Here is a 24,554-nt window from a genome sequence, read left to right on the forward strand (position 1 = left end):
TCTTTTCTCTACAAAACAACCTTCTATTAATTCTTTCTCATTATCTTTTTCTCTTTTTGAATATTATTTTAACTAGAAATTTATTATTTGGGCTTACTTCTAGAGTGGTTATTTCTAGCTGTCCTCTTCTTCCATGTATTCTTCTTGTAGTATCATTCTTACTCTATACAGTTCTTGTGCTAAAACTTGCATATCTCTTGCTTTTCCTTCCCTCTAGTTTCTTTGTTCAGGAGAACTGAGGTGAGTATTTTATTATATTGTTTATTTCTACTCTCTATATTTATACGTCTGTTTATTTCCTCAGGGCGTCTTATTGGTGACTTGGATAATCAGGTACGTCGTCTATACATTCTCTTCTGTCATATACTTTACATTCTGACTCCCATGCCCCTCAAAAGTACTTAGCTTCGGTCTTCTTGTTCTGTCACTGGATGGCGCCAAAAACCTCCGACTATCTGCTCGAGGACCCCGAAGATGCTTCGGATAATCCCACGAAGGTAAGAGTGAATTCTTCGTCTTTTCTGTCTCTGTGAAACATCGGAATTCTCTTCCGTAATACTCTCGGAATCGTGTAGGGTTCTGACTTGGATTACTATTTAGTTGCTCTGACGCTATTAACTAACTCTTCTGGTGCTCTCTCTACTTTTACTCAGGAACTCTAACTTCGAACTGCTCTCTCTCTGAATTACCTCAGTGAAGTGCGCATTCCTCTTGGAGCGCGCGCCTCACTTAACCTCGGAACACCTGTGGGGAGAAAGACTAGACTGCCGCTATGCTTCCAGCGCGGCCGCCATCTTGGAATTCCTCTTTCTATTTAATTCTGTCCATGAATTGTTCTTTGCCCATCGATTCAGTCTTGGGCGGCAGAAAGACCCCAATGTTGCCCCCATTATCGCCTCTTTGTCCTCCGGAGGCCTGACACACTGCTGGAGTGTGTCTGAAAACAGATGCAACACCAGCAATGTGTCTTTTCACACGGGGCAAGCACCATGTGAAAAGCCCTGTATCACTCCTATGTAATATGTGACGTCATCAGCAGTGGATTGCGGTCGCGCGAGTTATAGTTAGCTGAACTAACTATAACAGGGGAATTTCAATGGTTTTTTACGAGGGAAATGTCCACCTAACTATAACATGTGTGAAACCTATGGTTTTTTCAGTGAATTTGCAAGGTCTTTTAAATGCTAATTCCTAACTATAACGTGTGTGAAACCTATGGTTTTTTAAGTGAATTTGCAAGGTTTTTTAAATGCTAATTTCTAACTATAACGTGTGTGAAACCTATGTTTTTTTTAGTGAATTTGTAAGGTTTTTTAAATGCTAATTTATGTATGTATTATTATATTTTTTATATATTTATTTTACAATAAACTACCTATGTATATAGTTATAGATTGACTGTATCCTGTAATATGGAATGGCTCAGCTCTTTTTTTTGGAATTTGGATAAAGTTGAACAGCATAGTTAATATCTTCTATAAACTTATAAACAGTTTAAAATGTTATTTTTTTTTTTGGAGGGTTTTTCACCGTGCGCGCACCCCGGGATTTTTTGAAAAAAAATAAAATGTTTTTTTCACCCTTTGGGTTCTTCAGAGACCCCCTGACAAAGGCTAGGGGGTCAGGAACTCTCTACCCTGCCCCCTTTTCACGTTCTCCACCTTTCTTTTTCACTGTCACACACAAAATGGCGTCCGACACTTCCTGGTTTCGACCGATTCGAATGTTGACTGACATCTAACCACCAATCAGAATTACGCTCGCGGACATTTGGTGCGCGCACGGTGCGCGCATATAGATATTTATGTACTTTTAACTGCAATTTTTACAGTTTACAGGAACTACTGGACAGATTGACACCATATATGCAAAAGGCACATGCCTGACCTGAGGACTACCTCTTTGCCAAATTTCAAGTAATTCTGTTCAGCCGTTCGGGCTGTACCTTCGACTAAAGGTCCTATGGGAAAATGCATGGGGAAAACGTGTTTTGGGACCCCCCTTTTTTCACAGCCCCCGCTTGACGAATCACCCCGAGACTTTCAGGGTAGGAGCTGAGCGGAGCGCCCCATTAGTTTTGAAAATTTCACGAAGATAAGTCAACCGGCGCCAAAGTTATTCAAAATAGAATTTTCAGATTTCCTATGGGAACTCGGTCCTAACTATAACTATCTACTGGCGACCGCCAGTAGATAATATATAAAAATATTAAATATATTAAAAAATAAAAGTAATTAAAAATAAATTAGATGTAATGTACATTTTAACAAATATAACAAATAAACTTGATTTAAAAAAGTTAAAAACACATATATACCAATTAATATATGTACATTTATTTATTTTAAAACGATTACAAAACTAATAATTTACATGTATTTAATAATTTTAAAATTATATTAAAAAAAAATATATATATATATACTAATTACATAAAATCTATAAAAACAAATTCTAATAAAATCAAACTATTTGAAAATCTTTAAACTTAGTAGAAATAATTTACCATTTAACAAATATTAATCGTTAAAAATATAATAAATTAAAATAAACAAAACATAATATAAATTTGCAAAATACAAACTAATTATAACATTTAACACACATACTATTCCCACTACACTTGAAACAAAACTACGCAAACTAATAAAGTAAATACATAAACAATTTACCACTCCCATTTAGCAAAACACATAAATATAAATACTAGGTAAAAATAAAATTTACAAATCCCTCACCAATAAATGCAACAGTAGTAAAAGAAATAAAACAGAAAATATTTACTACACCCATTCCAAACAACACAACACCAAAGAAACTGTAAAGAAAAAGAAATATAAATATGGTAACAATTAAATTATAAATATATTTCATATTAAAAATGAAAAAAAATAAAAACATATTATAATGTTCACAAATACCTACAAATACTATATTAAATAAAATAGAAAACGAATTTTCAATCAAATAAATATTTGTATTTAGAAATGATTCATTAACGAAAATATTAATTATTGCATACATTTAGGTGCCGATCACAATCCGGTAAAAACCGGGTACGAACCGTCGGACGGAGCATATTCTCCGTCCGACGCGTACCCGGTCGTCAAAATATACAAACATGGAATTACGATTCGCACGGGTACACCATTACCGTACGAATCGTAAAAAAGACCGACCGAACAAAAAACACCTACCAATGCGATCCGGGAAAGCGCCGACCTGACGTCGGGACGCACGCAGCCAGCCATTCACGACCCAGGAATCACGATTCGCACCGACGTCACCCCGCACGGTGAATATTTTGCGGCAGCCAAAAACTGCCGGGAAATCAGGACGACGCGAACAAGGACCACCAGTACGCGACGGACAGACGGCGACGCGAACAAGGAGGACCAGTACGTGACGGACACACAGGACGACGCCACCAAGGAGGACCCGTACGCGACAGGACGACGCGATCAAGGAGGACCCGTACGCGACAGGACGACGCAAGCAAGGAGTACCAGTACGCGACGGACAGACATGGACCCGAACCTACGAGTCATCCCTGCCCTCATAGCAGTCCACCTCCTCTACAGGTTACGACGCAGACGCCGCAGAAGGTCAGAATAACTAAGGGAGGGGGGAAAGTGGGGTGGGGTGGGGGTGGCACAACCAGGGCAGGCCACAAAACAACCACATGAGTGACACACTACACATGGCCTGGACATACCTGACTCCCATGCCCTGGTCACCACGAGGGGGTGGGGGCGTGTCCTGATAATCCAGCGACCGCCACAACGGAAGTCCGTCACCACGCGAACCGGCAACACAACCAGACAGGTACGTCCCGTACCCACGCCTGAAGAGCGTGGGTACGAGTCGGACCACGCCCACACACGTCACCCCAAAAATGGCGGGACGGATCGCACCCACGTGGCAAAGGCCTGGGTACGGGCCGCACAAACATCACATAGCGTGGGGACGGATATGTACGGACCCTACCCCCACCCCGTATGCAAGGAGCGTACCCCCCAGCCCAACAGTGCAAGTACGACCCGTACCCCCACCCGCGGACGTACGGAGCGTACCCCCAGCCCAACAGTGTAAGTACGACACGTACCCCCACCCGCGGACGTACGGAGCGTACCCCCAGCCCAACAGTGTAAGTACGACCCGTACCCCCACCCGCGGACGTACGGAGCGTACCCCCAGCCCAACAGTGTAAGTACGACCCGTACCCCCACCCGCGGACGTACGGAGCGTACCCCCAGCCCAACAGTGTAAGTACGACCCGTACCCCCACCCGCGGACGCACGGAGCGTACCCCCAGCCCAACAGTGTAAGTACGACCCGTACCCCCACCCGCGGACGTACGGAGCGTACCCCCAGCCCAACAGTGTAAGTACGACCCGTACCCCCACCCGCGAATGCAAGGAGCGTACCCCCCTGCCCAACAGTGTAAGTACGACCCGTACCCCCACCCGCGTATGCATGGAGCGTACCCCCCATGCCAACAGTGTAAGTACGACCCGTACCCCCACCCGCGTATGCATGGAGCGTACCCCCCATGCCAACAGTGTAAGTACGACTCGAACCCCCACCCACGAATGCAAGGAGCGTACCCCCCTGCCCAACAGTGTAAGTACGACCCGTACCCACACCCGCGGACGTACGGAGCGTACCCCCACCACACCAGTGTCAGTAGACTCGTACCCTCACCTCTAATGCAGTGTGCGTAACCCCACCGTGTATGTGCCAAGCGCACATATCCAGAAATCGGAGGTGTGTGTGCAGAGTCCACCCAGCAGTGCCCTGAGACAGGAGTGGTGGGTGTGGAGTCCTCCCAGCAGTGCCCTGAGACAGGAGGGGTGGGTGCCCATCACTCCCAGCAGTGCCCTGACACAGGAGGGGTGGGTGCAGAGTCCTCCCAGCAGTGCCCAGACACAGGAGGGGTGGGTGTGGAGTCCTCCCAGCAGTGCCCTGAGACAGGAGGGGTGGGTGCAGAGACCTCCCAGCAGTGCCCTGAGACAGGAGTGGTGGGTGTGGAGTCCTCCCAGCAGTGCCCTGAGACAGGAGGGGTGGGTGCCCATCACTCCCAGCAGTGCCCTGACACAGGAGGGGTGGGTGCAGAGTCCTCCCAGCAGTGCCCAGACACAGGAGGGGTGGGTGTGGAGTCCTCCCAGCAGTGCCCAGAGACAGGAGGGGTGTGTGCAGAGTCCTCCCAGCAGTGTCCAGACCCAGGAGGGGTGGGTGCAGAGACCTCCCAGCAGTGCCCTGAGACAGGAGGGGTGGGTGGTGAGTCCTCCCAGCAGTGCCCAGAGACAGGAGGGGTGGGTGCAGAGTCCTCCCAGCAGTGTCCAGACCCAGGAGGGGTGGGTGGTGAGTCCTCCCAGCAGTGCCCAGAGACAGGAGGGGTGTGTGCAGAGTCCTCCCAGCAGTGTCCAGACCCAGGAGGGGTGGGTGCAGAGACCTCCCAGCAGTGCCCTGAGACAGGAGGGGTGGGTGGTGAGTCCTCCCAGCAGTGCCCAGAGACAGGAGGGGTGGGTGCAGAGACCTCCCAGCAGTGCCCTGAGACAGGAGGGGTGTGTGCAGAGTCCTCCCAGCAGTGTCCAGACCCAGGAGGGGTGTGTGCAGAGTCCTCCCAGCAGTGTCCAGACCCAGGAGGGGTGGGTGCAGAGTCCTCCCAGCAGTGCCCAGAGACAGGAGGGGTGTGTGCAGAGTCCTCCCAGCAGTGTCCAGACCCAGGAGGGGTGGGTGCAGAGACCTCCCAGCAGTGCCCTGAGACAGGAGGGGTGGGTGGTGAGTCCTCCCAGCAGTGCCCAGAGACAGGAGGGGTGGGTGCAGAGTCCTCCCAGCAGTGTCCAGACCCAGGAGGGGTGGGTGGTGAGTCCTCCCAGCAGTGCCCAGAGACAGGAGGGGTGTGTGCAGAGTCCTCCCAGCAGTGTCCAGACCCAGGAGGGGTGGGTGCAGAGACCTCCCAGCAGTGCCCTGAGACAGGAGGGGTGGGTGCAGAGTCCTCCCAGCAGTGTCCAGACCCAGGAGGGGTGGGTGCAGAGTCCTCCCAGCAGTGCCCACACCCAGGAGGGGTGTAACACATGTGTGTGATGCCACAATTACCCACATCCATACTGCCTACAAGGGAACATGTCCCCATGAACTCATGTCAACTGACTCCACACACAAGTACAGTGATCACCAAGGATGCCACGATTGTTGCAGGTGGAGACATGGCCATGCATGCATGGCCAAAGTAGAAGGGCTCCGTCACACACACAGCTCATGTACACACAGCTCTGCGCTAAACATTGGGAACACCCTGCAGGGAAGAAACTGGGTACACAGAGGAAGGAATACACCCTGGGACAATTGAACCATGCAGTAACTGCTGACATGACCTAAGGAAGTTAGCCAACACCTTGTGATGGCACACAGATCCTAGGGTGGCCCCAAAGAGCAGAACACTACTACAAATCCCACACACCCAAAGCCGTAAACACCACCCAAAACAATGTAGCAGCCCCACCAACACCAATACCACCATAGCAGGAGTGTGATAATGAAAAAAGAAAATAAGCTTTATTCAGCATGAGCACAATGTCCGTGGATCAAAGGCAGTTCAAAGTCAACAAAGGCCATAGGGCAGTCAATTATTCCCAGCTGCATGGGGGACACAGTGGGATGTGTGTCCCCTACCTTGCCTGCACAGTCAAATGCCATCGTCTTCCATACTGGTGAGGGCATCAGGGGGGGGGAAGCAACAGGCACCGCAGGGACATCAGGGCAAAGGGGCGGCGTTGTGGGTGCAGGGATGGAGGACTCAACCACAGGGGGTGTGTCATGGCCAAAGGCGGAGGCCAGGATGGCACTACACACCTTAGCAAGGTCCTCCAGGGAGTCCCCTGCACCCGAAGTGACCTCAGGCCCCAAGGAGGGGGGGGGTTCAGAGGGATGGGTTGCAGCGCCACCGGGGGAGGGTGGAGACAGGGGGGGAGACTCAACCACCCTGACCGAGGACTTCCTTGACCGCTTGCGTGGTGGCGTAACTGTGGGGCTCAGGGACAGAGCGGCCATGAAGGAGTCCTTGGGGGAGATGTGGCCAGGAGAGCTGAGGGGAGGGGATTTGGAGGGAGTGGATTGTGTGGAATGCGGACTCCCACTCTGGCTGCGTGTCACACGTTTGCCCCCCGACCCAGTGGGTGTGCCTATCTCACCCTGTGTGTGCGTGTCAGGAGGAGTGCGGTGGACCTTCCCTGCTGGTGTGGTGCCTGTGTCTGTTGTGGTGGGTGCATGCCGACGTCTGGGTGTACGTGGGACAGGCATGGAAGTGGGAAGTGTGGATGGGGCAGGGGTAGGTGGGGGGAGGTCGCGCTGCAGGAGACCCACTGCTGCAGTCAGTGTGGAGTCTAGGGACCTCAGCAAGTTGCGTTGGTCAGCCTGCAAAGAATGAATGCCCTCCAAGAATGCCTCGATGTTGGTGAGGGTTTTCCCGTGGGAATGGAGGACATTCAGGATCGCAGCCTGACCAACCTGCATTTGCCGCTGGATGTCCATAGACTCAGCATTGGCGGCAGCAGTGGAGACAGGGGCAGGGGGTGCGGTGCCTGGCAGGAAGGAGACATGCGGTGACCGGGCACGCTGGGAAGGGACACGAGCAAGTGGGAGGCGGTTGGTGGGAACTGAGGGGGCGGTGGCAGGTGTTGTTCCACTGTCAGCTGCTGGTGCAGCCTCCGCCAACTCTGAGACATCCTCCTCGGACCTGTCAGCTTCGTAGTCTGATGTGCCAGTCGACAGGTCCTCGGCCACACTATCCTCCGCCTCTGTCCCACTCGATGTGCCAGCCCCGATGTCACGGCTGCCACTGGTGCTCGGTCCCTCCGCCTGGTCCGTGTCCATGTCTCCCTCTGTGTCCCCCGACGATGCTGTGGGCAGGGTGGAGAGACAGAAATTAATCAGACACCTGTACACATCTGTCACATGAGTCCAATCTACATAGTCAACATTGCATAGCCTGAAGAGGCAGATCCCTAACATCTGCAAAACAAGGTACCGATGTAGGGCATGAAACACAGTTGGTTGAGCCACCATGCCACTGAAATACCATGGAGAGCATGAGACAATAGCTGATGACAGGAAACGGAGTCTGACATAGCACCCAGGCCCTGGGGACAATCCTGCACTGCCTCTGCACCACACAGCGTTTGTGAAAATACCTATGACCAGGGACAATATCCATGAACTTGAGACACATGCTGCATAGGTAATGCTGCAAACATGCCCAACATAACTCGGTCACTGCACCTTGCGTGTGTGTCCAGTAACATCACACACTGTCCAGACCCAGCAATTAGGAATCAGGATTTGACACATAGGCATTGCCCGCCCCAAGCAACCCCCACACGATGCTAATTGCTGAGACACAGGTGGCACCAACATCTCATAGTCTGGGTGATAAACACAGTGGCAGGCAAAAGGCAAGATTGGACGCAAAACAGCAAAGGTGCGCCTGTACAAATAATGAGGTACCAGTGCCCATCCTCAGATGAGTATAACAAGACACACAGGCACTGGCAACTGTGAGTATGAAGAGGGACAATCAGGTCAGGCTGCACAGTGGACACCTGTACATAATAGCACGTCTATATACATGGTGACAGGGGACAATGGCACAGAGCACAACCTACGCTGTAGACAGTGAGAGTGTCCACGTTGATGATGACACAAACAACACTGAGGATAAGGTGCCCCAGGGGACAGTATTGGGCACGCAACTACATGCTACTGAATGGGAATGACTGCTACACACGTCACCATCCCTGCACTATGCGTAGCGCACACTCATGCACATCATGTCACAGGCCACTACATAGGACATGCGCGCTGTAAGGCATGACACATGAGAGACCAACTCCCATGTCTGGAGCCAGCATCAGTGCCAACTGACATGGAACCCACATGCAGTGAACTTGACAGTTCACAGGCAAGGTCCCACAACCTGTTACCCACCACCACCACCCATGATGCTACAGTCATTGTTCTCGTGGACAAAGCGCCAGCCTACATTACCTTGTGAAGGAGTGACTACACACAGACCAGGGAACACATTGCAAGGAGGGGAAGGGTGGCAGGGGCGCAGCGCTACACTTGGGCAAACTGGATGGGCACAGCACCTTTAAACCCTGCCAGTGAATTAATGCCACTGTGCCCTTACAAATGCCGGTGACACACAACAAACGCACATGTACCTACCCCCTTCCGCCTGCTGCATCGCCTGTAAGCGCCTCTCCAGGTCTGGAAAGACCACCGGCAGCACACGCCTGTGGAGGTGGGTCAGACGGCGGCGGCCGCGGTTCTTGTGGCTCTCAGGTGAGTCCCCCAGCAGGAGCCGTGCAATCCTCCGCGTCCAGCACCGGATATCCTGCCAGCGTTTCCTCACCTGGGACAGGCTCCGCCTCCGACCATCCACACGCCTCACGGCACTGACGGCGGTCAGCCAGATCTGCTCCTTGGCAGTGGCGCCTACCTGTGAGGAAGTACAAGTGACACCACATCAATACACCAGCCACATGTCACAGAGAGACATATGTGAACATAATAGCTGGTTACTACATGGCATGTAATGCAGCCAACGCATTGCACCTCTGTCATAGGGACATCATCCTCTGGTGAGGGAAAAGGCAGTACGTGCCATAGTGGGTACTCAGGTGGAATGATGGCAATGTCACAATCAATGATCAAGGCTCACACTGTGCATCACACCCACACCTCCTGTCTCAGGGCACTGCTGGGAGGACTCTGCACACACACCTCCTGTCTCAGGGCACTGCTGGGAGGACTCTGCACACACCCCTCCTGTCTCAGGGCACTGCTGGGAGACATCAGGCACCCCCCCCCTGGTACCCCCCCGACAGTACATGGCATGTGTGTCACACCGGGTCACAATGCCTGAAGACACAGTCACAACATAGGGACAGTCTGTGGCAGTGGCCTATGCACTCACCTGATACCCTGGTCGCCCATACAGCATGGGGTACTGTGGGAGGATCACATCCAGCAGAGCCATGTTCTCCTCCAGGGTGAATGGCTGTGTCCTCTCCACAGCCCTTGACATGGTTCCAGGGAATCAGTAGCAGCAGCTTGGTCGACAAATGCAAAGATGTGCAGGCAAGTAATCCCTCATGGGACCTGGCTGCCTTATATGTGGCCTTCTGCCCAGTCTCATGCACAGGAGTACAGAGTGATTGGTCACTCACATTTGCATCCTATGTTTCCACCAATCCCTTCAAACCTAGCAGTCTGTGGGTTCTCTATCGGTTTCATTCTCCTGCATGATGTCAGCCCCACAAACACATTGCAACAAAGTAGAAGAATTCCAACTGACTTCTGCTGTGCACCTTCCAGAACAAAATCGAAATTTGAACCTGGTCGCCATGACAACCAGCATGCATGTAGGCCTTAATACTTGTCCCCTATGTAATTAGGAGAATCACACACAGGTACGGTGCGTTTCCGGGCCCTAGGGCACCCCAAATGCATGGCAACGGCCCGTACATGCATGCCTACGTTCAAAATCACTATGGGTCTGCACGCGTATGCGTACACGTAGTGGTACGGACCGTACACACGCATGTACGCTCACTATCACTATGGGTCTGCACGCGTATGCGTACACGTAGTGGTACGGACCGTACAAATGCCTGTACGCTCACTATCACTATGGTTCTGCACGCGTATGCGTACTCGTTGTGGTACGGACCGTACAAATGCCTGTACGCTCACTATCACTATGGGTCTGTGTACCCGTAGTGATAGTGAGCGTACATGCGAGTGTACGGTCCGTACCACAACGAGTACGCATACGCGTGCAGACCCATAGTGAGAGGGCCGTACACTCGCATGTACGCTCACTATCACTATGGGTCTGCACGCGTATGCGTACTCGTTGTGGTACGGACCGTACAAATGCCTGTACGCTCACTATCACTATGGGTCTGTGTACCCGTAGTGAAAGTGAGCGTACATGCGAGTGTACGGTCCGTACCACTACGTGTACGCATACGCGTGCAGAACCATAGTGATAGTGAGCGTACAGGCATTTGTACGGTCCGTACCACAACGAGTACGCATACGCGTGCAGAACCATAGTGAGAGGGCCGTACACTCGCATGTACGCTCACTATCACTATGGGTCTGCACGCGTATGCGTACTCGTTGTGGTACGGACCGTACAAATGCCTGTACGCTCGCCATCACGATGGGTACACATACGGCAGCACTCCCACAGTGATTGGGGAACATACACAGGCCCTCTTAGCAGCAGTACGCCGGTTTGTACACATCACTGTGGTGATAGTCGACACACAGGTAGGAATAGTGCGGACATACTTGTCCATGGATGGACATACTTGTCCAGGAATGGACATCAAGGCATCGTCTGTGCATTACTACATGTGTGGGGCACAGGTGTGACAGGCTGTGATGTGGAACATGCCTCCTGAGTGGAGGAGGCACCAGATGTATGATGAGATGTGTACAGGTGTACTGTGTGAGGGTGCAATGTGTGCCAGGCATGCCCTTGACTCCTTTGACATGTGTGCATGTCGTACTGCGCACTTGGGGTGAGCGTCACTGGCATGGCACGGACACCAACACACGGAAGTGTCCCATGATGCCCGGTACAGGGGTCATGACACCTGACTTGTCACTACCCACAGTGCACAATGTGACTATGTCATTTATGTGTCCGGGATTTACATCAGGTTGATGTTGTAGCACCCTCAAAAGCTGCAGCCGTTGCAGCAACCAACATGTGTCTGTGTGTAGATTGTCATTGCACACTGTTCCGCACACCATGCCACATGTGGTATCTGATGTGAGGTGCACATGTATGCATGGGACACGGAGTAGCGTGACAAGGCCATGTCAGCATCCTCACAAGGAATGTGTGGTGAGTCATGACATGTGCACCTTCATGGCAAGGTGTGTGGGCAGGCCTAGTGTAATGTCATGTGACCTGTGGCTCCGGTGTTCCGCTACCAGTCTCTACAATCGGCATCCTACTTCTGCTGATGTGTGGGTGTATGTCACTTCTGTCTTGCGTCGGGCTGTTCACTTGCACTGGGACACAGCTATTCCCATGGCGTGGCATGGGGAGGTTCTCAATCACCGTGTGTAGCTGGGTCTTGGAAGGAGTGTCACCTTGCATCCATACGTGTCCTGGGCATGTAGCACATGCCTGACTCCCTATGTGGCATGTGTGTATTGGCAGATTTACATGTGCTCAGTAGACATGAGTTGTTCTCGTAGTGCACTCACTCTTCCTTGTCACTTCCAAATTACTGCAGAGCGCCTCCTGTTGCCCGAAGAATTCCAGACTTGGCCACCATGCAGGAGAATGACAGGATCCGGCTCTACCGCTTCACCCAACCGTTGATTCTGGAGCTGACGGCGAGACTGGCACCACACCTGCAACCGCAGCACAGGTATCCTACGGCACTGACACCCCAGCTGAAGGTAATGGCTGCCCTACATTTCCTTGCCACGGGTACCTTCCAATATACCATAGCTCATGTTGGTGGCATGTCCCAGAGCATGTTCAGCGGTGTGCTGCATGATTTCTTGGAGGCCATGTTGATTCACCTGGATGACTTCATCAAGTTCCCAACCCCTGAACAGATGACTGAGGTCAAACGTGGTTTCTATGCCCTGGGAGGGATGCCCCATGTCATTGGGTCCATAGATGGGACACATGTAGGTTTGGTACCACCACACGCACGGGAGGTGGCGTACCGCAATCGGAAGCACTACCACTCCATCAATGCCCTTGTGGTGTGTCTGTCCAACATGGTGATTTCACATGTCTGTGCTCGTTTTCCAGGATCAGCACACGATGCCTACATCATGAGGCGTAGCGGGATGCCTGATATGATGATGCAGCTGCGCAACGAACGTGCATGTGTTGTTGGTGGGTACAGTCTGTCTGTCCTGTATTCTGTTTGGCCGAGCAGCACTACCGCTTCGCCTGTTCTAACGATATCCATGTGCTTTCCATTTAGGGGACGCTGGATATCCCAACATGCCTTGGCTGCTGACACCTCTCCGCAACCCCATCACGCCGGCCCAGCTCCGCTACAACACCGCCCATGGCCGGACAAGGCGAGTGATAGAGAGGACGTTTGGCATGCTGAAGAGCCGATTCCGGTGCCTCCACAAGACCGGCGGCGCACTCCCATATGCCCCGGCGAAGGTCTGCAAGATCTTCATGGTCTGCTGCATGCTGCACAACATGGCAGTTGAAAGAGCTGTGCCCCTCATCCTGGATCAAGATGACGAGGACCATCCACCCGTGGAGGACGAAGGGCTTGGCAATGGGGCTAGTGATGTGGAGGATGTGGAGCCGCAAGAGGACATCCGGACTCGGCTCATACGCGACTTCTTTGCTTAGTGGTGAGTACCAGGGTCTGAGTGTGCACGCATTGGTCCCCGTGTGGCATGCGTTGTGATGTGTGTCTCCACCTGCATGTATGGCACGTGGGTCAGAGGTGTGTGTGGGTGTGTCACTGGAGTGATGGTGGCAGTGATGGTAGTATTTCCCCAGACATAATTGTGACCTAGCATGTTGTCATACATACATGTGTTGAGTACATGCACATGCAAGTGGCTGTGCTTCTTGTGGCTGACTTCTTGTGTGTCTCTCTTCCCCAGGTACCTGCGCATGCCGTTTGCTGGTTGCATTGTTGTGGCACTGCTATTCCTCATGGACATGGCATCGTGGGCTGACTCAGCGTTACAGGCACGGACACGTTTGGAAGTCTCCATGGGGTAAGGGATGCATCTGGGGTGTATTGGGTGTGGCAGTTGTTCACGATGTGTGCACACTGCCCCGGTCGGGGTTTGGGTCCTCTGCAGACATGTGGCATCCCCATGGGACACGACATGCAGCTGGGTACACCTGAATAGATGGGCTGCCTGGTTGTCAGTCATCAGTGATGGGATGGTGGATTGTGATGAAGGCATCAATGTGTGTGACACTGCCCTCGGACACATACGGTTAACATTGTCTTGACATGGCGTGGGACTTCCACATCAGCGGATGTATGGTGTATGGCAGGCTCTCCGTGAGCAGCTGTGGGTATTTAGCTATTATCCGACACTTGTGTGCCAGTTCCATGGCTATCACGCATTTGTGCTGCAGAAGGGGGGTGCCAGTGTTGGAGCCACATGTTACTCCACATGATGTGTTCATGTGTACTTCAAGTTGCCTCTGCAATCCCAAACACATGACTATTAAAGGTGTCCCTATGCCTCCAAGGTGCCTCTTCTCAGTCAATGCTGGTGTGTTGGCACGGTGCATCCTGCATGTCTGGCATGGTATTCCCTGATTGTGGCTATGTGTCAATGTGTCGAGTGGCAAGATGCAAGCTGTGTGTGTGTGCTGAGACTGTGTAATGGGCATGATGTCCATGACTGTGTGGGTATTGTGACATGTGCCATCCCCATGCATCCAACGTTGTCCATGACCCCATTCTCTGCATCCACCGGACTCAAGCTTGCAGGACATGGTTCTGCCACCTGTCTACACGTACCTGGGTGCCCCCCAGGACACGGGCCAGGATCCCTGACCTCTGCGCATGACTGTTGCTGTACTCAATGTGTCTGTCAGCACGGTTGTTCGGCCACCCCCTCAGCTGGTTCTGACCATCACGGGTGTGTATGGTGCTCCATGTCTGTCTTGCCTAGAAAACTGTGACCCATGTGTCCTGTGCCAGACTCAGGCCCCAGGGTGTGGATGGTTGAAGTGAACAGATGACTCAGGCATGTTTAGACTGTACAAGACACATGTTAGGTAATAATGCTACCAGCAGGCATCTACTCTTAATAGTGTGATTTATTATTGGGGGGGGGGGGCCAAGTGAGGGCCTTTCCGGGATTAGGGAATCCAAAGTTCAGTAGGGGAGTTGGTGTCCTTGCCATTGGAAATCCTCAGAGTCCATGCCACAGTCTTTGTCAACATTGGTCAGCCAGTGACCAGCAGGGCCATGTGGCAGAGAATGTCTCTTGATGCTGTGATGCTGTTGCTCCAGTGGGCCAGGTGCCAGGCCAGGTGTCCTGGGAGATGGTGATGTAGCAGCCACCCTCACGGTCCTTTCCGTGGACGACCCGGCTTCCTGCGGGGAACCTCAGCAGCAGGCCGTGACGACGTCTGGGATGCTCCGTCGGATGTTTCCTCCTCCTCCTCATGATCCCTCCCTGTGGGTGGTGATGTTCTCCGCCTTCTGGCACAGGGAGGGTCGGCCATGGTGTCGGCCATCCGACGGAGTTCAGCGTGAATCCCCTGGGACGCCGTCACTTGCTCAGCCTGTCTGTCCTCCATCCTCCGTTGGTGTAGCTGTAGACAGGCTATTAGCTCCGCATGTTGCTGGGCCTGCTGGACCTTGATCCCCTCGAGGACGGACACAACCTGGGCCATGCCCGTGGTGTCCTGCCGGTATGAGTCCAGGATGTTACGGACATGGGAAAATACCGGATCCCCAGCCAACTGGTCAGGCTCGCGCCTCCGCCGCTCTCCACTCCCACCACCCCTGCCCACTTGCGTCTGGCCTGCACTTGTGGGCACATGGGGTCTCCGGGACCCCTGAGGGGTGGCATTGGCGTTGTCGCCTGCCTCCTCCTGGGTGCCCGGGACACCGTGTCCCTCCTGGCGAGCCTGGCTGCATTGTGGTGTTGGGGCAGGGATCCTGGGTGTCTCCTGGGATGTGGCAGGAGTGGGGGTGGTGGTTGGCACGGTTGTACCTGACGCAGGTGCTGCAGGTGGTTGGACACCAGAGGGGCCAGGTCGGTCGGGGTCGTCCGCAGAGTGGTGAGAGTGGTCGCTGCCGGTGGGATCGGTCTCCTGCAGATCCGGGTCCTGTGAGTGTTCCCCCCCAGTGTTGGGGGGTGCAGCACGACGTTGACCTGTGTGTGAGAGAGACAATGTTACTTTTGATCCATGCAACATCCATGTTTCATCCGTTACAAAGTTGGCACATTTCCTCTTGGAATTAGGATCTGTCTTGCATTCCACTCACAGTGCACTTGTGCATGTGTGTGTCCCTTGGGCACCAATTTGGCCCCTTTAACTATGTGTGGCACAGTCTTACTTGCTGCGTCAAGTGTGACTGCAGTCAGCAGTGGAGTGTGCATGTGTGCCGAGCTATGCGTTTGCGCCTTCCTTGTAGCACTGTACATGTGCACATGGAGTGGATCCACACACTCATATGATGCAGGTGGCTGTCCTTGTGCTCGTGTACAGGTTGTAACATGGCCCTGCGTTTTGCCATGATGAAGAGGGGGGGTTCTGGCACTGGGCACCCTTGTCTACATGCACGCAGTCCACCTGCTGACGAGCAGACATTCCCACACACCAAAGGACTGATTTGCTCTCCCTGTGTCTCCCTCCTTCTCTGTCCCCCTCTCCCTCCCTCTCTGTCCCCCTCTCCCTCCCTCTGTGTCCCCCTCTCCCTCCCTCTGTGTCCCCCTCTCCCTCCCTCTGTGTCCCCCTCTCCCTCCCTCTGTGTGTCAGCCTCCTCCCTCTGTCCATCTTCCTGTGTCCCCCTCCCTCTCTGTCCCCCTCTCCCTCCCTCTCTGTCCCCCTCTCCCTCCCTCTGTGTGTCAGCCTCCTCCCTCTGTCCATCTTCCTGTGTCTCCCTCCCTCTCAGTCCCCCTCTCCCTCCCTCTGTGTCCCCCTCTCCCTCCCTCCGTGTGTCACCCTCTGTCACCTTGGCCCAGCTTCCTGGGCACACACTGTTAGCAGATCTTTGAGTGGCCCTTGGCCTGTTGATGTGAGTTTGTTTCTGATCTCCAGGCACCCATTTTGTCTGCTGTGTGTCTGTGCGCTGCTGCTGTGGTGGTGTGTGCTGCCACTCTTTCACACTGTTGGCTGTTCATTAGCTGCTGGCATGTGCAAAACAGTGCCTTCACCCCCATGTGTTGATGCAAGGCGTCCGCCATTTGCTGGCAAGTCATTCCTGTGTTGGGACACAGTGTTTGTCTGGCTGTGACCTAGGCCATATGGGCAGAGGGCATTGTTGTCTGCTTTGGAGTCGCACTATGTGATTCTTGGTGCCCACACTCCCGCCATCCGGGTTACCGTGTCATGTGTTGTTGTCTTCTGTGGCCTGTGACTTGACATTGTCCAGCTGGGTGCATGGGGCATGGTGGCAGCAGTGGCATGTGCCTGCTCATGGAGTGTGGTTGAGTAATGCGATGGCTTGTGGTGTTTGCGTGCCTGTTATTAATTTTGGTTGTGGTTGCAGTTCCCCCCATGTGAGGTGCGTTGTTTGTGTACTCACCCGGGTCTCGGAGTCCTTCTACTCCTTCAACTGCCTCCACCGGCAGTATGGCCATCACCCTCTCCTCCCAGGGATGGTACTGTACGGGTCTGCGGGAGGGCCCTCCTCCGGTGGCGTTGGCCTGGTCGTGTTCCTCCTGTCTCTTGGCTCTGACCCTCCTCCGCAGATCGTACCACCTGTTCTGGCAATCCTGCTTGGTCCTCCTGGTGTCCGCAACAGCATTCACAGCATCGACGATGGTCTGCCACATGGCTGTTTTGGCTGCCTGGCTGGTGCTTCTGACCAATGTTCCAAAGATCTGTGGCTCGACTCTGAGGATTTGATCAACAAGGACCTCCAACTCTCGGTGACTGAACTTTGGATTCTTGGTAGTGGGCATGGTGAGGGGTGTGGGTGGGGATGGTGTGGGTGTGGGGGGTGTGTGGATGTTGGGGGGGGGGTGTGGATGGTTGTGTGTGTGTGTGAATGTGATGAGAGGGTGTTTGTGAGGGTGGTCGTGTGAAGGTGTGCAAGTGTAAGATGTGGTGTCGCTTGTAGTCTGGTTCTGTGGTGTCTGGCAGCAGTGGGTCTGTTGCAAAGGCTCATGGTTTGTGTGTGTGGGCCCTTTTTATTGGTCCATGGGTGGGTGTGGCAGTGTTTGAATTTTGGGTGGGTGTGTTATAAGGAGTGGTGGTGTATTGGGCCTCTGTTTGTTTTTGACAGTTGCAGGTCAGTGATTGTGTTATTTTAGTGGTTGTTGGCCATGTTTAGTGGCTGTGTGCGTTTCGAATGGTGTATTGTTGAGTTGTTTTGTTTTGTCCTTGTTGTGTACGTGCGTTTTGAGCGTGTGTACGGTGTGTACATGGGCCATTTGGTTGTACGATTTGGTCCTTGTGTGTGGCTTTGTACGACTCGTACATGCGGTTGTGATGTTGGGGCATGGGGTGCGCTCCGTACTTAGGAGGTTGTGTTGGGGGTGCGCCAGGAACGTACTGGGGTGGGGGTACGACTGGAACGTACTGGGGTGTACATAGACGGTGGTACGACACGTACAGGGGTGGGGGGTGTACATTGACGGTGGTACGACACGTACAGGGGTGGGGGGGTGTACATTGACGGTGGTACGACACGTACTGGGGTGGGGGTACGACTGGAACGTACTGGGGTGTACATAGACGGTGGTACGACACGTACAGGGGTGGGGGGGTGTACATTGACGGTGGTACGACACGTACAGGGGTGGGGGGGTGTACATTAACGGTGGTACGACACGTACTGGGGTGGGGGTACGACTGGAACGTACTGGGGTGTACATAGACGGTGGTACGACACGTACAGGGGTGGGGGGGGTGTACATTGACGGTGGTACGACACGTACAGGGGTGGGGGGGTGTACATTGACGGTGGTACGACACGTACTGGGGTGGGGGTACGACTGGAACGTACTGGGGTGTACATAGACGGTGGTACGACACGTACAGGGGTGGGGGGGTGTACATTGACGGTGGTACGACACGTACAGGGGTGGGGGTACGACTGGAACGTACTGGGGTGTACATGGACGGTGGTACGACACGTACAGGGGTGGGGGGGTGTACATTGACGGTGGTACGATACGTACAGGGGTGGGGGGGTGTACATTGACGGTGGTACGACACGTACTGGGGTGGGGGTACGACTGGAACGTACTGGGGTGTACATAGACGGTGGTACGACACGAACAGGGGTGGGGGGGTGTACATTGACGGTGGTACGACACGTACAGGGGTGGGGGGGTGTACATTGACGGTGGTACGACACGTACTGGGGTGGGGGTACGACTGGAACGTACTGGGGTGTACATAGACGGTGGTACGACACGTACAGGGGTGGGGGGGTGTACATTGACGGTGGTACGACACGTACAGGGGTGGGGGGGTGTACATTGACGGTGGTACGACACGTACTGGGGTGGGGGTACGACTGGAACGTACTGGGGTGTAGGTAGACGGGGCTGTGACACGTACTGGGGTGGGGGTGTGGCTCGAACGTGCTGGGGTGTAGGTACACGGGGGGTACGACACGTACTGGGGTGGGGGTACGACTGGAACGTACTGGGGTGTACATAGACGGTGGTACGACACGTACAGGGGTGGGGGGGTGTACATTGACGGTGGTACGACACGTACAGGGGTGGGGGGGTGTACATTGACGGTGGTACGACACGTACTGGGGTGGGGGTACGACTGGAACGTACTGGGGTGTAGGTAGACGGGGCTGTGACACGTACTGGGGTGGGGGTGTGGCTCGAACGTACTGGGGTGTAGGTACACGGGGGGTACGACACGTACTGGGGTGGGGGTGTGGCTCGAACGTACTGGGGTGTAGGTACACGGGGGGTACGACACGTACTGGGGTGGGGGTGCGACTGGAACGTACTGGGGTGTACATAGACGGTGGTACGACACGTACAGGGGTGGGGGGGTTTACATTGACGGTGGTACGACACGTACTGGGGTGGGGGTACGACTGGAACGTACTGGGGTGTACATAGACGGGTGGGGGTATACATATACGGGGGGTACGTGTCGGACGTACGGGGGCTGGGGGGAGTGTTGGGCGCGTATGCGGGCACATGTCTCCATGGTTGCTATTGGTGTTCGGTGCGGACGGTGTTTTTTCCATACGGTTGTAGGCTCGGACGCACGGGATGGATCGTGATTCCTCGGTCGGACTTGGATTTTTACGTTTGTAAGGTAAATCGTCCGAGGACGTGTCGGACACATTTTCCGACCCGAGGACGTGTGGGGAATGATTCCCGGTGCGGTTCGTATGGACTTTTTACCATGCGAATCGTGATTGCCAGTTCGTACGGCACTTGTACGATTCGTACGGTAAAAAGACCCGATACGAGTCGCACGGGGGAATTTTTTACCGGATCGTGATCGGCACCTTAGTATCTTTACTTCCTACCCTATAGCACCACACAACTCACAACCATCATCTAAAATAAAAAAAAATCATTTGCATAATTAAAATAATTAATTATTGATTAAACAAACATTATCAATTAAAACACATAAAAATTAATTTATTCTCTCCCTTTACCCCTATAATCCTCAGAATCCACACCTAAAATTAAACTGTAAAAAAAACTAATTACGCAATTAAAACTTATTTTTAATTGAATAACTAATAGTATTTTACAACTAATTATAAAATAGGTACAATTAATTTACTCCCCACCCTTCATCCCTATAGACCCAAAACACAACAAATAACTAAACAATTACTCTAATTAATTATCAATTAATTAATTAATTAATATTAATCATCAACTAATTATTAATTAATTAAAAATAAATGACTTCCCACCCTTTACCCCTCTAAACCCCACAGCCCGCACCTAAAATTAATTACACAATTTCCATATTTATTTGTCAATTAGTTTATTATTAATTACTAACTCATTATTAATTATTTAAAAATAAATAACTTCCGACCATTTACTCCTATAAACCCAAAACCCACACCCCAAAAACAATAATTAAACAACTAACAACATTAATTATCAATTATTCATTTTTAATTATCAACTAATTATTACTTAATTAAAAAACTTACTGCCCACCCTTTACCCCTATACACCCCACAACCCACACCTAAAATTACTTACACGATTACCATAATTATCAATTAATTCATTAATATTAATTAACTCATTAATAAAAAAAATTACTTCTCACATGATACCCCTACATTATACCCCTATAAATCCCACAGCCCACACATAAAATGTACCCCAAAAAATTAAGAACACAATTAACATTATAAAATCTCAATTAAATAAATATTAATAAATAAAAATATTCAGGAATGTGTTATAATTAAATTACTTCCCACCCTATTTCCCTATAAACCAACAACCCACTGCAAAATGTTATTAAAATAAAATGAATATCTAATAACAATGTAACACATATATTAAAAAACATAAACAATACCAATACAAAAAAAAATACATCACACACATTTGAAAAATATACTAAAATACTTAACACTGTTTAAAAAATCGATATTTACAACAAATATGGGGCTTATTACGATGGCGGACGGACTCCAGTCCGTCCATCATCATCTCGGGGAGTGGGACCGCCACAGGGGGTACTAGGATGTGACCGCCATCGTGGCGGTAGCACTTGCCATACTCTGCATTGCGGCTGGTGCTGCTGGCTGCAACACCTGTCGCAATGTAAAAAAGGCACTGTTTACATTTCCCTGCACTACGTGGCAGGCACCATACGGTGCCTGCCACATGGTGCAGGGTAATGTAGGGGTGCCCTCACAACCCCTAAGCGAAAGTGCCCGGGGTGAAGGGGGGCCCTCTACGGGCCCCTAATGTCCATCCCCGCCAGCCTTTCCATGGCGGATGATGCACCATGGACAGGCTGGCGGGGATGGACCATCATAGTCCCAATGGCGGTGCCTGGTAGGCACCGCTGCCATTTATGGAATTGGGAGGCCTCCGCAGCACCGGCAGGCTCAAGGAGCCCGTCAGATGCATGGCCTGTCGTGACGGGTTCACCCCATCGTAATCAGCCCCCATATTTTTTCAAACTATTTTAATGACTTCTATATTTTTTAAATCGATATTTCTTACCTTAAATTCGATATTTTTGACCACGATATTCTTGCTGTCGATATTTCTGTGTCACAATATTTTTTAAACTCGATATTTGTGTAAGTCGACATTTCCAACTCTATATTTTGAGTGAATACCCCAGACGGGATCTTTGATCCGGTCGGAGGCGGTGTTCCTACCACCCACTTCTGCTGTCTGACCGGCTGCATTGTAATGCAGCAGTTGGAATGATGCCATGGATGGTGGGCAGACCGCCACCGATGGCCTGTTCGTGGTGGTCCACCCGCCCTCCATTGTAATGAGGACCTTAATGCTGACAGAGTCCCCTTGCTCTCTAGTAAGAAGCCATAGGCCTGCCTGATGGGGTGTTGGTGGTGTGAACGCTGGTATGAGGAAGATGGATTAAGACTAATGAGATTATCAATAATAATTGAGGCATTACATCTTCATTCACTCCCCAGTACTAGTCCTTAAGAAATGCAGATGTACTCAGTGTAAGGATTGTGGTGTGTTATATGGTATGGTTGTGCTACCTTACCAATACACTCACAAAACCATCATGTGTTCAGTCAGACTCATTTGTAAAATCTCTAGCTCAATGCTGGCTAACTGTGGCTTTAAGCAGCAAGGCTTAAACAAAGAAACTAGTGTAAAGCATCTAGAAGCACCAAACAACAAAATAAGAAAGTCATATAACATGAAAGAAAACCAACACCAATTTGTAAAAATAGATTACATTTTTATGAAGACGGCTCCAGAGACCTAGATTTTAAAGTAAAACGTAGATCTCAGCTTTTTAGTCCAAGCACAAACAAGCATTGGTAACTGTAAAGTTTACAAACTTTTGAAAATTTTGAAACAGTTGTGTTCAGCTACTCAGGCAGTGTAGGAGGACCAATTCTGACAGGGAGATGGTCAGAGAGGTCAATAAGGAGTATTGAACAAGTCACCTGATCACTAAAACTGTCCCAAATCCAGTTCCACACTTTACATCAAGACCACCATAGACTACAATGGAGTACTCCTGATGCTGGGGATGCAGGATGCCGAAAGATGCTCTGAGTGCTGTGTGGCCGATGGGGGTCTTCATTGGGTAATTCCTCGGTCCATGGGTTAGGTGGGGGAGACTTTGGCCACAGGGGTTGGAGTCTCCTGAAGTCCTCCTTGGGCCAGTAGAAGTCTAGCTGCCACCGGGCTACCGATCTCTAGGCACAGCGGACCCAGCTACATACTTTGGTGAGGACTATTTTCTATTTTTGGATACCAGTTCACACTCTGACAACTCTCCAGAGTCCAGCAGACTTGTGTGCAACTTTTGAGTCCAGTATGGAGGTCTTCGTGGATGCACGTCTGGGGTCAAAAGCAATTCTTTGTGAGTGGCTACTGACTGGCCAGAATGGGCAGCTTCAGCTTTAATGGCCCTGGTGCTGAAACAGGTGGTCAGCAGACTGACCCTTGGAGTCGCGACTTAGGTCTGGGGCTCAGGAACAACTTTTCCTGGAGATAGGCACTACAGGCACAGTACTCTGTTAGCCCAAGAGCAGCAGGTGCAGTCCAGTGGTTGGTGCAGCCTCTCTTGCCAGGTGTAGGGGTCAGCAAGGCAGTCCTTCTTCGGTCCTCTTTCCAGCACAGATGTGATCTGAGGTGCCAAGTTCCATGGCTGCCATATTTATACCCAGAAAGTGACCTGGGGGAAGGATGCAGTCACTAGCCAATGCGCTACCAGGATCCCTCCCTCCCTCCCTATGAAGACTTCTGGCTATATGTGGATGTAGCAATCCCAGAGAACACTATTCAGCCCACTCTCAAGATGCCTGCACCCTTCCTTAAATGTTAGGAGCTTGGTAGCCCACCCTAGAGGTGTGGTACCTGTGGGACACATGACCACGGAAAACTGGCTTGGCCACTGGTCTTTACTCTCTGTTCCCACTGCCAGCCTGTATACCTGAACAAAGGGACAGCACTACATGAGTGTGATCACCATTTACTCACCAAAAGTGGCTTCACCTTTGAAACTCACCTTTTGTGCTAACACCGTGTTTGGATTCCTGCAAGGGGAAGGTAACACCTACCTCTGTAGCAGGCCTCAATTGTCCCTGAGCCTGGGAGTCATTCACACCACTCCCCAGGAGGGCAGAAGGCTGTCTGGTGGCCAGCAACTGTGAAGCCCACCGGATAACCTGGGCAACGGAATGATACATTGCTAAAAGCTGCTTTTCTCTAAAAGTGACATTAAATTTGTCTTGGGCATCTATTCGGGTTAAATGTCACAATAATTTGATACCTTGAAGCACCCATTTAGTAGTTCAATTCGGACGTTAGCTGGAACAGTGCACACAGCCATAATTAATATAGACCCAAAGCTGTGCAGAGGCGTGATGCTATGAGAGCTTTGCAGAGAGACAGTTGTGCATGCTAGTACTCCAGAAAACCAGCAAAGCAAGGCTGTTCTGTTCTTATTCTCTAGTTGAAGAAAGTTCAAATAACCCGACCTAAAAGTAATCATAAATTATAAAGAATACCACTTACACATACTGTACTTACATTCGTCTATGCTTAGTTTCTTTGCTAATTTAACCAGCTGTTTGTTTTCTTCTTGCGACCTGAAATCAATATATAATTTTGTATATATTAAACTAAGT

At 51.3% G+C, this 24,554-nt stretch overlaps 1 protein-coding gene across 3 annotated transcripts in view; it reads right to left on the bottom strand.

Moving 5' to 3' along the window:
• Positions 1-24,554, bottom strand: part of ERICH6B (glutamate rich 6B) — a 370,776-nt gene that overhangs the window by 203,189 nt on the left and 143,033 nt on the right. For all 3 annotated transcript variants that reach the window (XM_085621832.1, XM_085621831.1, XM_085621833.1), the window contains one exon: positions 24,457-24,515. In XM_085621832.1, coding sequence (XP_085477958.1) covers positions 24,457-24,515 — 59 coding nt within the window. The remainder of the gene's footprint in view (positions 1-24,456; positions 24,516-24,554) is intronic.

The sequence above is a fragment of the Triturus cristatus genome, chromosome 8 (assembly GCF_964204655.1).
Source record: "Triturus cristatus chromosome 8, aTriCri1.1, whole genome shotgun sequence".
Classification (NCBI taxonomy): domain Eukaryota; kingdom Metazoa; phylum Chordata; class Amphibia; order Caudata; family Salamandridae; genus Triturus; species Triturus cristatus.